General features: G+C 47.9%; 1 protein-coding gene across 1 annotated transcript in view; it reads right to left on the minus strand.

Annotated features, from left to right (window-relative positions):
* Window positions 1-12,832, minus strand: part of VOPP1 (VOPP1 WW domain binding protein) — a 158,139-nt gene that overhangs the window by 25,876 nt on the left and 119,431 nt on the right. The window contains exons 3-4 of the mRNA XM_061127621.1: window positions 10,585-10,662; window positions 5,207-5,343 (exon numbers count right to left, since the gene is read on the minus strand). Coding sequence (XP_060983604.1) covers window positions 5,207-5,343; window positions 10,585-10,662 — 215 coding nt within the window. The remainder of the gene's footprint in view (window positions 1-5,206; window positions 5,344-10,584; window positions 10,663-12,832) is intronic.

The raw sequence follows: 12,832 nt of genomic DNA on the forward strand, positions 1-12,832 counted from the left end.
GGGCCTGCGCGCCTACCTCGTGGGGTCAGCGTGCCCGTCAGTGCAAGGCTGCCTTCCCAGTCTGCCCCCACGGCCTGCCCTTACTACCCCCCACCCCACCAAAGCGCACAGCTGAAACCCACCCATGGGAAGAGGTGGGTCTTCAGGCCCCATTAGAGAAACTAAGAGATCCTATTTTTTCATCATTATCACTGATTGTAAAAAATCGAGTAAATTCTTCCCAAACACCCCACTATTAACTAAGGACACAGCCCTGGACCTGGTGGTGAAAGTATGGGAACTGTATACTTCCATGGAACAAAACGAGCCTTCCTATGATGCTCTGGTACATTTGGGACTGAACATTTCATGCTGCACATATGGAAGAGGATGGTAGGTCCCTGCAGGCTCCCACACCAGCACCTCCCAGCAGAAGGTGGGGCCCCTCCCACAGGCCCCACAGGTGGCTGCATTATGAGATGGTAGCGGAGGAGAATTAACAGCCCCCATTTCTCTGAATGCCCCGAACTGCAGGGTAGAATCGGGCCAAACTGAACTACCAGAGAAGTGGGAGACACTCTGCTGGACCCTTGACTGTGACCCCCCGTCTCCCCAGGGAGAGTCAGGATTGTTGATGTGGCGTCTGTGCTGCATTAGACGCCTATGTCCGCCTCGCCTACAAGAGCACCAGCCCTTGATGCCGAAGTTGTGGGACTGACTAGAGCTGTCTGGACTCTGAGGCTCAGAAGTCTCAGTGGGCAGACACATGAAAAGCTGGCAGCAAATGAAGGTACAGGGCCCTTGCTGGCTGCTCCTCAGTCTCCAGCCCCTCCTGCCTTACTTCCTCTTAAATATACTTACACTCTTCGGTTCCTTCCATCCATACACCAGACTGTGCCTCCCATTCACGTGGCTTGCCAGCATCGGGAGCTTTCTTTGCACACGTCTCATCACACAGTGACTGTACTTGTGCAATGACACGGTGTTCCACACACGGTTGTGCGAAGCCTACAGAGCACAGTGGGGTGAGCGAGGGCTGGAACCCAGGCTGCGGTCTGCAGTCCCAGGCACCTGCAGCACCTGAGCGGGTGGGAAGTAAACATGGATTGATTGAGGCTCCAAGTGTGGCCGTGGCAAATCCCTGCCCCAGGCTGACCGTTCACTCAGCTGGCAGATGTAAATCAGCTTGGTGCCTGAGACATGAGTCCTGGCACTCAGGACTCAGCCCAGTGAGGACCCCAAAGTATACACAGAGATTAAAGCTCACCATGATACAGGAAACCCTAAGGGCTCCAACAAAAAATATTAGAGATAACAGACAAACACAGTAAAGTGGCAGGGTACAAAATCAGTACACAAGCGTCACTGTTGTTTCTATACACTAACAATGAGCTAGCACACAGAGAAACTAAGAAAGCAATCCCATTTATAATTATAAGAGAAAGAATAAAATACCTCGGAATAAATTTAACCAAGGAGGTAAAAGGCCTATGTAAGACACTAATGAAAGAAATTGAAGATAACACAAAGAAACTGGAAGTATCCCATACTCATGGATTAGAAGAATTAACACTGTTGAAATGTCCATGTTACCTAAAGCAGCCCACAGATTCAATGCAATCACTATTAGAATCCTGATGACATTTTTTGTCACAGAAATAGAACAAAAAATTCTAAAATTAATATGAAACCCAAAGACCCCAAACAGCCAAAGCAATCCTGAGAAAAAAAAGGAACAAAGCTAGAGGTATCACACCCCCTTACCTCCGATTTCAAATGATACTACAAAGCTGTAAGAATCAAAAGAGCACAGTACTAGCAGAAAAACACACACAGAGATCAATGGAACGGAATTAAGAGCTCAGAGATAAACTCACACAGACACAAACAATTAATTTACAAAAAAAAAGATGAAAAACATGCACTGAAGAAAGGACAGTCTCTTCAACAAATGGAGTTGGGAAAACTGAACAGCTACATGCAAGAGAATCACACTAGACCACTATCATATACCATACACAAAAATGTACTCAAATGGATTAAAGACTTGATTATAAGACCTGAAACCATACAATTTCTAGAAGAAAATACGGACAGTAAGCTCTGTCATCAGTCTTAGCACTATCTTTTTGGACATGTCTCCTCAGGCAAGGGAAACCAAAGCAAAGACACACAAACGCACAGTGAAGGAAACCACTGTCAAAACAAAAAGGCAACCTTCTGAATGGGAGAAAATATTTGCAAATCATATATCTGATAAGGGTTAATATTCAGGACACAAAGAATTCTTACAACTCAACAACAAAAACCCAAACAACCTGATTAAAAATAGGCAGAGGATCTGAACAGACTTTTTCCCAAAGAAGATATCTAGATGGCCAAGAGGTACATGAAAAGCAGCTCAACACCACTGACCAAGGAATGCAAATAAAACCATAAAGAGCTGTCACCTCACACCTGTCAGAGTGGCTGTTACCAAAAATAAGAAACAAGTGTCAACACTTGTTGACAAGGATGTGGAAAAAAGAGGACCCCATGTACTATCTTAAGCAGGAGAACAGCATGACCTATGTGCTTCTTTTGTCCCCAAAGAACTTTCTGGTGGCAACATGGACGACAGAGGAGAAATGGCAGAGACTAGTGACTGGAAAATCTTTAGTAGGCATTGCTCAGGGGTGAGGTAAGACTCTGAAGGAAGGAAGACTTGTAGGATTGATGACATATTTATTATAGGGGGACTGAGGATTCCAGTCAGAAAGACGTGCGCACTGCAATGCAGAAAAGAGGCGGGGATGAGGAGAGCGGGTGACAGGCTGCAGGGCCTCCGTGTTTGGAAACTGAAAGGCTGTGTACACTCCGTGGGAGCTGTGCGCCCTAGGCCAGCCCAGGCCTGACACCATGGGCCAAGCACACACAGTATCTTGATCTCTGGCCACATGGGACACTAAAAATCCATGTCATGAAGGCAGAAGGAAAAGGAAATTCATTAGTCTTTTACCCACTTCTCTGATCTATTGTCTGCTTCTTGCAAAAAGAAATCAAAGGCCCCCAAAGTCAGACTAATCCTGATAAAATTTAGGTTTGACCTCTCGTTTTAAGTGAAAATTTCCACTTTGCCATATGTTGGAGCAGATCTGAAACTATATAAACATTTCAAAATAGGAAAGAATAAAAATCCACTTGTGCATGAAAAGTGGTACTAACCTTGAGAGAAAGTTTAAGGTACAACAACCCCTGAACTGTTGTGAAAAATACATATTCAGATTTTTAGCAACATTTTAAACAATAATAAAGTTGATTTTTTTTTTTAAATCCCAGAGAGTACCTGGTAGAATAAAACTATAAAAGAACAGATGAGCAAATGACCATCCCCGTATCTCTGTCTAAAGCACAGAGAGACAGCGAGCTCTTGTCACACTCAGTCTCCAACTTCTTTTTCCTTTGAGGTTTGATTGATACACAAAAAGGTGAACACATTTAATGTCTACAACTTGATGACTTCAGAAATAAAAATACACTGTGAAGCCATCACCACAATATATGCCATAAACCTATGGATACCAAGAGGGGAAGTGGGATGTGGGGTGGATTGGGAGACTGGGACTGACTCCGCGATGCATGGAATGGCTACTATGAATAGTTCAGGGAGCTCTACGTGATGCCCTGTGGTCACTGAGATGGAAAGGAAGTCCAGAAGGGAGAGGATATGTGTATACATTTGGCTGATTCACTTTGCTGTAAAACAGAAACTAGCACAACATTGTCAAGCAACTATCCTTCAATGCGGAAAAAGAGATCTCCACTTTTAGCAAATTTGTGAGTATATGACAGTGTTATTAACTACAGGCCTCACTATGTACAGCAGACCTTATGACTTACATTACAGACCTGAACTTCTGTAAAAACCCAACCAGAACTTGCTCCTAGAACTCCAACTCCCTCTGCAGTGTGTGAGGAATACAGAAACCCTGCCCCCCACCCTCAAGGCACCAGGGGAGCCATGCAACCCCCAGCCCACCACACGGCGAAAGACGGGAGCTCCAGGGGCATGGCCTCCCCAGCCCTGCAGAGCCCCTCCTCAAGTGTACTGTCAAAACAAGGAACCGGCCTGTGTTCCCGGGGAAACTGGGAGTCATCCACTACAGTATGTCTGAGTTTAGATAGTTAAAGCAGGGTTTTACAAGAATTAAGAGACCACGAATTCTTTTTGACCTTGGGGCACCACTCTGGGTAATGTTCCATAAATAGGCCGAATGTAACTTGTGCAAAAATGTCTATAGCGGCACAATTAACAAGTACTCATGATACTAATAAACGCACAGTACATGCTTACTGAGTGAAGCAATAAAGAGCAAAACAAAAGAAAACAAATGACCAGCAATGACAGACTAAGCTAATTATCATTTAGTAACATGATTAATGGGCTTCCCTGGTGGCTCAGGCAGTAAAGAATCTGCCTCCAATGCAGGAGACCCAGGTTCGATTCCTGGGTCAGGAAGAGTCCCTGGAGAAGGGAATGGAAATCGACTTCAATATTCTTGCCTGGAGAATTCCATGGCCAGAGAAGTCTGGTGGGCTACATTCCATGGGGTTTGCAGAGTCAGACATGACTGAGCATGTCTAACTAACATGTTAGTTATGTTAGCATAACTAACACACACACACAATGCAATTAATATTTAGTCCAGAGGCATTAAGAATGGCAAGAATATTACACTTTCTACATAAAAATTTATATGTGAAATAATTTTTGAGAAAAAAGAGAAAACAATGTGCATACATGAACCACAAATGCATGTATGTGTGCATGCTCAGTTGTGTCTAACTTTGCGGCCCCAAGGACTGTAGCCCATGAGGCTCCTCTGTCCACGGGATTCTCCAGACAAGAATACTGGAGTGGGCTGCTATTCCCTTCTCCAGGGGACCTTCCCAACCCAGGGATCTAGCTGATATCAACTGTGTCTCTTGTATTGCAGGCAGATTCTTTACCACTGAAACCTGGGAAGCCCCCATGAACTGCATAAACGTGCATAAAAGATGCACCAATAATAAGGTAAGAATATGAGGTGACAGACATATAATACAACAGACAATGAATTTCTTATGAATGAATGAATGTGGCCTGAAGTTTTCTTTCAGCATAGTCCGCGGCGGGGCCCTGAGCAAATGCTTACAGAGGACATGTACACTGCAAGGAGGACAGAAAAGGGCAGAGGGCTTGGCTGACCTGGAGTGGGGTTTTGGGGCTGCCTGGTGTAGGACACGTTGAAGGCCGGCTCCTCAATCAGTGGTGGTGGGTACATGCGCCTCCGGATGAAGAAGCCGGCTCCACAGCAGAAGAGCACACCCATCATCAGGAGGAACCTGGGCGAGAGCACAGGGTGAGGCCTGGGCACAGGCCCAGGCAGACGGCAGGGCTCCCCTGGCTGGTCCTACCTGGCCGCTGGCCCCGGGAATGGTCCCAGTGGAGGAACCAGGGAGACACCCAGCCAGCAGAGCTCTGGGAGCCCCTGGCTGGAGGCCACTAGCATGGAGAAGCTCTCAGAGTGATCATTTTGCCTCAAAAGCTCCAAATGGCTATTGGCCTCAAAGGGTTGGTACAGTTCTTCCCTGTCCATGGCCCTGACCTCAACTCAACATTTAATCAAAACAGAAGATGCCTTTTCAATCCTGCTTGAAGACTACTGCTGGTTCTCACTGTCCTCATCCCCCCTCCCCCTCAGTTTTCTTTACTGTTAAAGCGAGAAGAGTAAGCATGGGATCCTTTCTAACAGTTTCCTCTCCTTCATTATATGAACATCTATAAAAATTTTTTAAAGTGCCCTTTCTAGAGCACATCTTAATTTTAGAGAAACTACAGGAATAGAGAAAATACTCATAATTCATTTTAAAAGCTGTTTTTAAATCTCTAGGTTCTGAGTATGGCTGGACCTTCTATTGTGACCCCACAGTCTAACGGACAAGAGCTGACTCCTTGAAGGATCAGATGTTTGTCGAAATCATCTGAGGATTCTCAGTGACTGTTGGATCACTGGCATTCGATAAAAAATGAACGAATGGCACTTCCCATCTCACTGCAGCATTCACCTAGTTTTTCTAGAAACAGGGGAAATCATTTGGAGCAGGCCCAAGTTGACTGTTCCACACAGACATAGCTGAGAAACTTGTCCATCTCTAAACGGACGTGAGATGGGACTCACACAACCAGCCAGAACCTCACACAATACACACATTCTTGTGAAGGATGCACTCATAGCAGAGCTGGCCATGTCCTGGTCAAAGGCCCCTGTCCACACACGAATGTAATTTAAGGAAAGACTAGACAATAAAGGCTTTGAGAATATGAACACGATATTAAGAGCTAAGGCTGTTAATCAGTAAGTATTTACCAGACACCTTGGAACGCTGAGAAGGAACCAAGATGAGGGGCACCAGACAGGAAATGATTCAGAAGAGGACTGAAACCGTGGTTTCCTAATCTGTTGTCTAATTCATTATTAATCCAACAAAATTTCTGAAGTACCTGCCAGGCTCCCAGCACCAGTCTTTGCATTATAAGGGGTAAGACAGGTGGGGCTCATCCTCACTGAACTTGAGTTGTCATAGGAGAGGAGGACAGTAAGCAACAAAGTAACAAAATTATTTATTTACAAGTCTGATGGTGCCAGGAAAGAAGAGGAAGGGTGCAACACAGGTTGGGGGGAGGAATTCGTTAACACACAGCCGTGTTCATCATTTCAAGGGTACAATTCAGTGCAACAAGAGGTTTAATGAGGGTATCTGCCAGACTAAGGGAGATCACAAAAGCTTCTTTTCCTTCAAAGCAACCTTGGAGCAGAATTCTGAATGATGGAAAAAGACAAACTGAAGGGAAGTGAAGATGTCTCTGGGTAGAAAGGAACTATATAGGTGCCCCAACAGGAAAAGTTGGGTGGGCGAGAGGCTTGAAGAGGACAGCTATGAGCTGCAGATGGGGAAGGGGTTAGAGGGGTGCAGTCCCGGGGAGCAGGAAAACCCAAAATAGTGCAAAACAAAGCCCCTACTCCCAAGTTGGAAGCTGGAATCTAAAATGGGCAACTTTGTCTGGACTCCATGATAGCCTTACATTCAACCCTGGGTCCAGCTGTAAATATCTGAGCAGAAATGCAAGGCACACGGAGGTGACTGTGCATGAGGGTTTACACCCCTGCTCACTCCCAAAGGTCCAGGCTCCCTGTGTTGGACACGCAGAAACCATGAGAGTTCTTGGTCTCTTCCATGAGATAACCCAAAATGATAGTTTTGGCTTATCTGTCAACTGGAATGGGCTTCCCTGATGGCTCAGTTCATGAAGAATCTGCCTGCAATGCAGGAGACCCCGGTTCAATTCAAATGGAATACACGTTTTCCTAGATAAACGTAAGTGATATGCACCTCACAGTGTGGACTGCTGGAGAGAAAGTGGGTGCAAGCAAACAAGAGCACAGTCGTGATAGCAGACCCACTCCTGGCTCCTGGAGCAGTCATCATCACGTTGCTCCTTACCGAAACAGCAGTCCGAGAAGAGAGGGGCAGGGGAATGAACTTCTGGTAGCAAAGAGGAAAGGGGTGTCAAGGTAAGAAAAGCAATTCTCAAAGTTCTCTGTCATTGCTGAGCAGGTATGGGGAGCACTCCTGGGATTAAGAGAGGAAGTTTGTGCCTTTTCTGTCATTAAAAGTAATCTGGCTTCTTCAATTCAGTTTGTTTTTTCAGTCTCTTCCTGCCCTCCTCCCCAGTGGTTTGCAGGTATTAGGCAGCAGCAGAGCCTCCCTGGGCCCGAATGCCCCACTCTGCAGGCGCCCCACGGCAGGCAGCACTCACCTGCCAGACTGCACTCTGTCCCAGTGTGCTTGCCAACTAGACACCGTTCCTACTCCTGGGGCCTGCATTAGACTACCCTAGGTAAGGATTACTTAAGATTTTAGAGCTGACTTCCAAACGCATTCTCTGCCAAAACCTCTGTGCGATGCTAAGGAACCCCAAATCCTCCAAAGTCAAGTGGAACCAGGTTGGAGAACAGCCCTCCATTCGCTCCATGCCCAGCTCCCTCCTCCCAACCTCCTACCTCTCCCCTCAAACCTCCCCCCAACACCAGCTCCCCATCATCCCTCTCTCACCAGGACTGTTCTTAAGGTCCTGCCCCTGAAACGTGCAGGTCCGTTTGAAAGAAGGGCCCTCTTCTCTGAGACCCAGACAGAAGCCATGCAGCTTTCCCCAACTTTTCTGCCATCAGAAGTTGCATGCTTTGTTTCCAGAACATTGGCTTAAAACTCTCCATGTGTTTAGAGATCTGTTTCAGGAGCCCAGCTGCCATAGGGCCTCTCCATAGGACCCTGGTACATAACAGACACGTTACTGAGAGAAGGAGTGCATGGGGCGAAAACCAAGTGTCCTCAAACTTCAGCTGGGGCTTGCATCTCAAAGTGTTCTCTGGCTGTATCCCCGGTTTTGTTGCTGTTCATCTGCTCAACTGTGTCCCTATGGACTGCAGCACAACAGGCCTCCCTGTCCTGAAGGAAACAGTGAACTACCTCCCAGACTTTGCTCAAACTAATGTCCATTGAATTGGTGATGCCTTTCAACCATATCATCCCTTGTCACCCCCTTCTCCTCCTGCCCTCAATCCTTCCCAGCATTAGGGTCTTTTCCAGTGAGCTGGCTCTTTGCATGAGGTGGCAAAAGTATTGGAGCTTTGGCCTTAGCATCAGTCCTTCCAATGAATATTCAGGGTTGACTTCCTTTATGATTGACTGATTTGATCTCCTTGCTGTCCAAGAGACTCTCAAGAGTCTTCTCCAGCACCACTCTTCGAAAGCATCAATTCTTCAGCACTCAGCTTTCTTTATGGTTCAACTCTCACATCTGTACATGACTACTGGAAAAACCATAGCTTTGATTATACAGACCTTTGTTGGCGAAGTGATGTCTCTGCTCTTTAATACACTGTCTAGGTTTGTCATAGCTTTTCTTCCAAGGAGCAAGCATCTTTTAATTTCATGGCTGCAGTCACCATCTGCAGTTATTTTGGAGCCCAAGAAAATAAAGTCTGTCACTGCTTCCATTGTTTCCCCATCTATTTGCCATGAAGTGATAGGAGCAGATGTCAAGATCTTTGTTTTTTGAATGCTGAGTTTCAAGCCAGCATTTTCCCTGGTTTAGAAGCTGGTATCAGAATCTCAACCCAAAGAACTAGACCAAACCTTCTGGCATCTGGCATCCTGAGCTTGGAGACCTGCCCTCCTTTCACGGCGCTCATGAGATGCCTCTGTGTAGGGACCCACTGGCTTGCTGAGGTGCCCTGACCCTGACAAAGGACACAGGCCAACAACTTGGAAGCACCAGCTACCAGTTCAGAGGACGTTTCCCGCAAAGGTCAACAGAAGCTGCTCTGGCAGCCAGACCCGCAGAGTTCTCCTGGACTCTCAACTTTGCCTTCTTTCTAATCACATAAGACCTAAACTTTGACAAGTTTTCTCCTCTTGGGAGCACTTCCACAACCTCATCATCATTTGTCTGATGCTCCAGGCCAATGTGAAGCACTGTTGATCCCTTACAGGACCCTTAGCCACAAGTTCTGAGGGAACACGTGGGTGAAGCCAGGCAAAGCTCTGAAATGTCAGAGCTGCTTACATTCCAAAAGTCTCAGGCTAAAAGATTTCTCCTGCTAATACAGTTTGAGGTGCTCGCAGCTAGGAGGTGGGGAGAGGCCAGTGACAGCCTGGCACCATTCAGGGCCCCACGTGACAGGTGAGTCCAGCACCCAGATGGCCAAGGTCCAGCAAGGAGGTGGTGATGGTGAAAATGAAGAGGCTCTCCCGTGACAGAAAGAACGGCATGTGGCGTCCCCAATGGTGCTGGTTTCCATAACCAAACATTAGGAACAGTCGTCAGGAGGCCAATAGCAAAATCTCACAAAAAAGCTAAGTGGCTCCTGCCATGGGGTCAGGAAAGCCCTGTCTTCAGACATTCCTTATGTCCAAAGGCATTCCTTACAGGCATCCTCTGAGGACAGCAACTCACAGGAGGTTCCTCTCCTTACTGGAAACTCTGCACCATCCTTCAGGACTCTGTCAGCTTTATCCTTTATTCTCTCCTGAGCTACAGTCTTACAGATGCTGGACAGCTCTTTCAATTTCCTCCAGTAGAGCTGGAAGATGGATAAGGAAGCAGGCTGTCTTGAAAGTTAGGACTCAGCTGACACAATGTGAATATGGAAGATTCTAGGCAGCAGAAACCTTATAGCAAGGTCTGCTGATTCTCTGATTAAGACAGGCAGCCTCAATCCATTTCAGACATTGGTGGAGGAGCTGCTGAAGGATGAAGCTGCTGTGCAGTCCAGCTTCCCAAACAATAACTCTTCTTTCCCAGCCACAAGCCTGAGGAAACGGGGATGAGCTTTCTGCAAACTCTGTGAGCAGAAGCACTTGACACAAAGCCAGCCCAAACATACCTGCTTTCTTGACAGGCCACCCGGAGACCACGACCTCCGGCGGAGGTGGCGTCACCTTGGCTGTGACAGACTGACTGGGCAGTCTGTCCCCTGGGGAAGGGGGGAGCACCCGAGACCTGGAAGAGTCGTGACCTACCAAAAGTACCACAGCCTCTGTATCGAGAGGGCCCGCACACAGCATCTGGAGCCACAGCAGTCCTCGTAGGGGCGGCATCTGTGGGAGAGAGGGCACAGGCTGTCAGCTTCCCGCAGGAGAAGGGCTGGGCCACCTGCGGGGTCCAGGCAGATCTCAGGGTGAAGGACAGAACTGCCACCGCCGCATTTTATGAAACTAGCAGAGCTGTGGCGGCCCAAACAGAAGGCGCTGAGGGGACAGTGTCATCCAAAGCATCTGTTTGCTACACATCCCCGCGGGCAGAATCACAGTGGTTTCCTTCTGCGGAGGCCCCGTGACTGGATGAGCAAAGACCTGCATGAAACCAGAGGGGAGCATCGCAGGCTGCAGGCGCTGGGCAGTGCTGTCCACGTCAGAAGACGGGCGCCTGCATCAACAAGGCCAGCGAGCTTAAGTGCAGAGGTGATGAAGCGGGACAAGTTCTGCGGTTTAGTCCTGGTCTTGCCACTTAGCAGCTGCAAGACTGCTAGCAACTTACTCAACATCTACGAGCTTCAGTTTCCCCGTAAGCAAAAGGCGAGGGAGGGCAGGGCCTCCTGACAGCACTGCTTTGAGTCTGAAGGCCTCACCCTCACCTAAACTGCTGACAAGGGCCACGGCTGCTCACACCTGTCCTGCCCCCTCGACGCCGCACTCATGTTGCTCAGCGCCCTTCCTCTCTGAGCAAGGCCCTCACTCTCCAAGGACAGGCCCAGTGCAGGGCCCAGGTTCCAAGGGGTCAGCTTGGACTCCTCCAATATCCCCACTCTTCCCCAGCCCCGCTTTCTTTAAGGAAAGAGAGAAGCTATGACAGCTTCTGCACTTGGGCTTTTATAGACACACTTTCAGCAGCTTCAGTCCAAGTGGTAGTGGGTTGGGTGTGTGTTGAGGGGTAAGGCTGTTTCTCAATAATATTAAATGATCACAGAATTAGGATCTATCAAGTTCCTGCCAATTTTCTTCTTAAAAAAAAAAAAAGAGTAGTTGGGAGAAATACACAATTTGATCCAAGACTTTGGACACTGAATTTTCAGGTAATTCCAGTACAAATTGATTTGTTTTATGTAGAAAAACATGTAGAAAATAGCTCCCTATAAAATATTAGCTAAGATGGAGCATTATGAGTTATAATGGAACTCCACACATCTGAGCTCTAGTGCTGCTTCTCCCTGTTTGGCTCCTGGGGCCTCAAGCTCTTTAAACACTCAGCACCCAATCACTGCTATATCCTCTGTCATTTCGAGGACAAAATGGGCAGAGAGACCCCCACCAAACCACTGCCATCTCTCACACACACACACATACGCCCATTCCTCCTATAGTCCATGAACATGAACTTCTGTCTACTGGCTGAAATTCTTGATTTTGATGGGATGCTCCTATATGCTGGAGCATAAGCTAAAATCTGCCTAGCTTGTTTTACGCAACCAACAGCTAGCAGAGCACCAAAATGTGTGCTAAAAAGCACGACCGGTTCTCACAACCCAAGCATCCAACACAGTCGCCGAGCTGCCACTCTGAACTCAGCCTGTGGTGCGTCTGGGGGGAGCCATAAAACCCTAACAGAGAGACATGCAGAAGCTTTCTTTCTAGAAGGAGGGGACAAACAACAGGCAAGAAAAACATGAATGGGGTTAGATGGCAGTAAGTTCCACACGGTGAGAACTAAAGTAGAAGCCGGCAGGTTGAAAGCAGTGGGGAAGGAGTGGTGGGTGATACAGCGTCAAACCAGGTATTCAAGGATGACTCAGTGACAGGCTGACATCTGAACACAGACCAGGCAGACATCCAGCCTGGCTGCGAACTGCGTGAGGGCCTCAGGGCTCGGAGAGGATCCTGGCCCCAGGGCTGCCAGCCCTCCAGCTGCAGTGTGGAGAGGAGGCTGAGCAGAATGTGGAAGACAAAAGGGAACGCGGGGGCAGGGCAGCCAGGGACCAGGCCAGCGTTGCACCGGCCCTGCACGGACAGCATCATCTGCTGACACCACACACAGCGCCATCCACAGTGACTCCTTGGGTGTGTGTGTGTGTATGTGTGTGTGTGCCATCCACAGTGACTCCTTGGGGGTGTGTGTGTGTGTGTGTGTGTGTGCCATCCACAGTGACTCCTTGGGTGTGTGTGTGTGTCCATCATCTGCTGACACCACACACAGCACCATCCAGTGACTCCTTGGGGTGTGTGTGTGTGTGTGTGTGTGTGTGTGTGTGTGTGTCCATCATCTGCTGACACC

This window comes from Dama dama, chromosome 24 (genome assembly GCF_033118175.1).
Source record: "Dama dama isolate Ldn47 chromosome 24, ASM3311817v1, whole genome shotgun sequence".
NCBI lineage: Eukaryota > Metazoa > Chordata > Mammalia > Artiodactyla > Cervidae > Dama > Dama dama.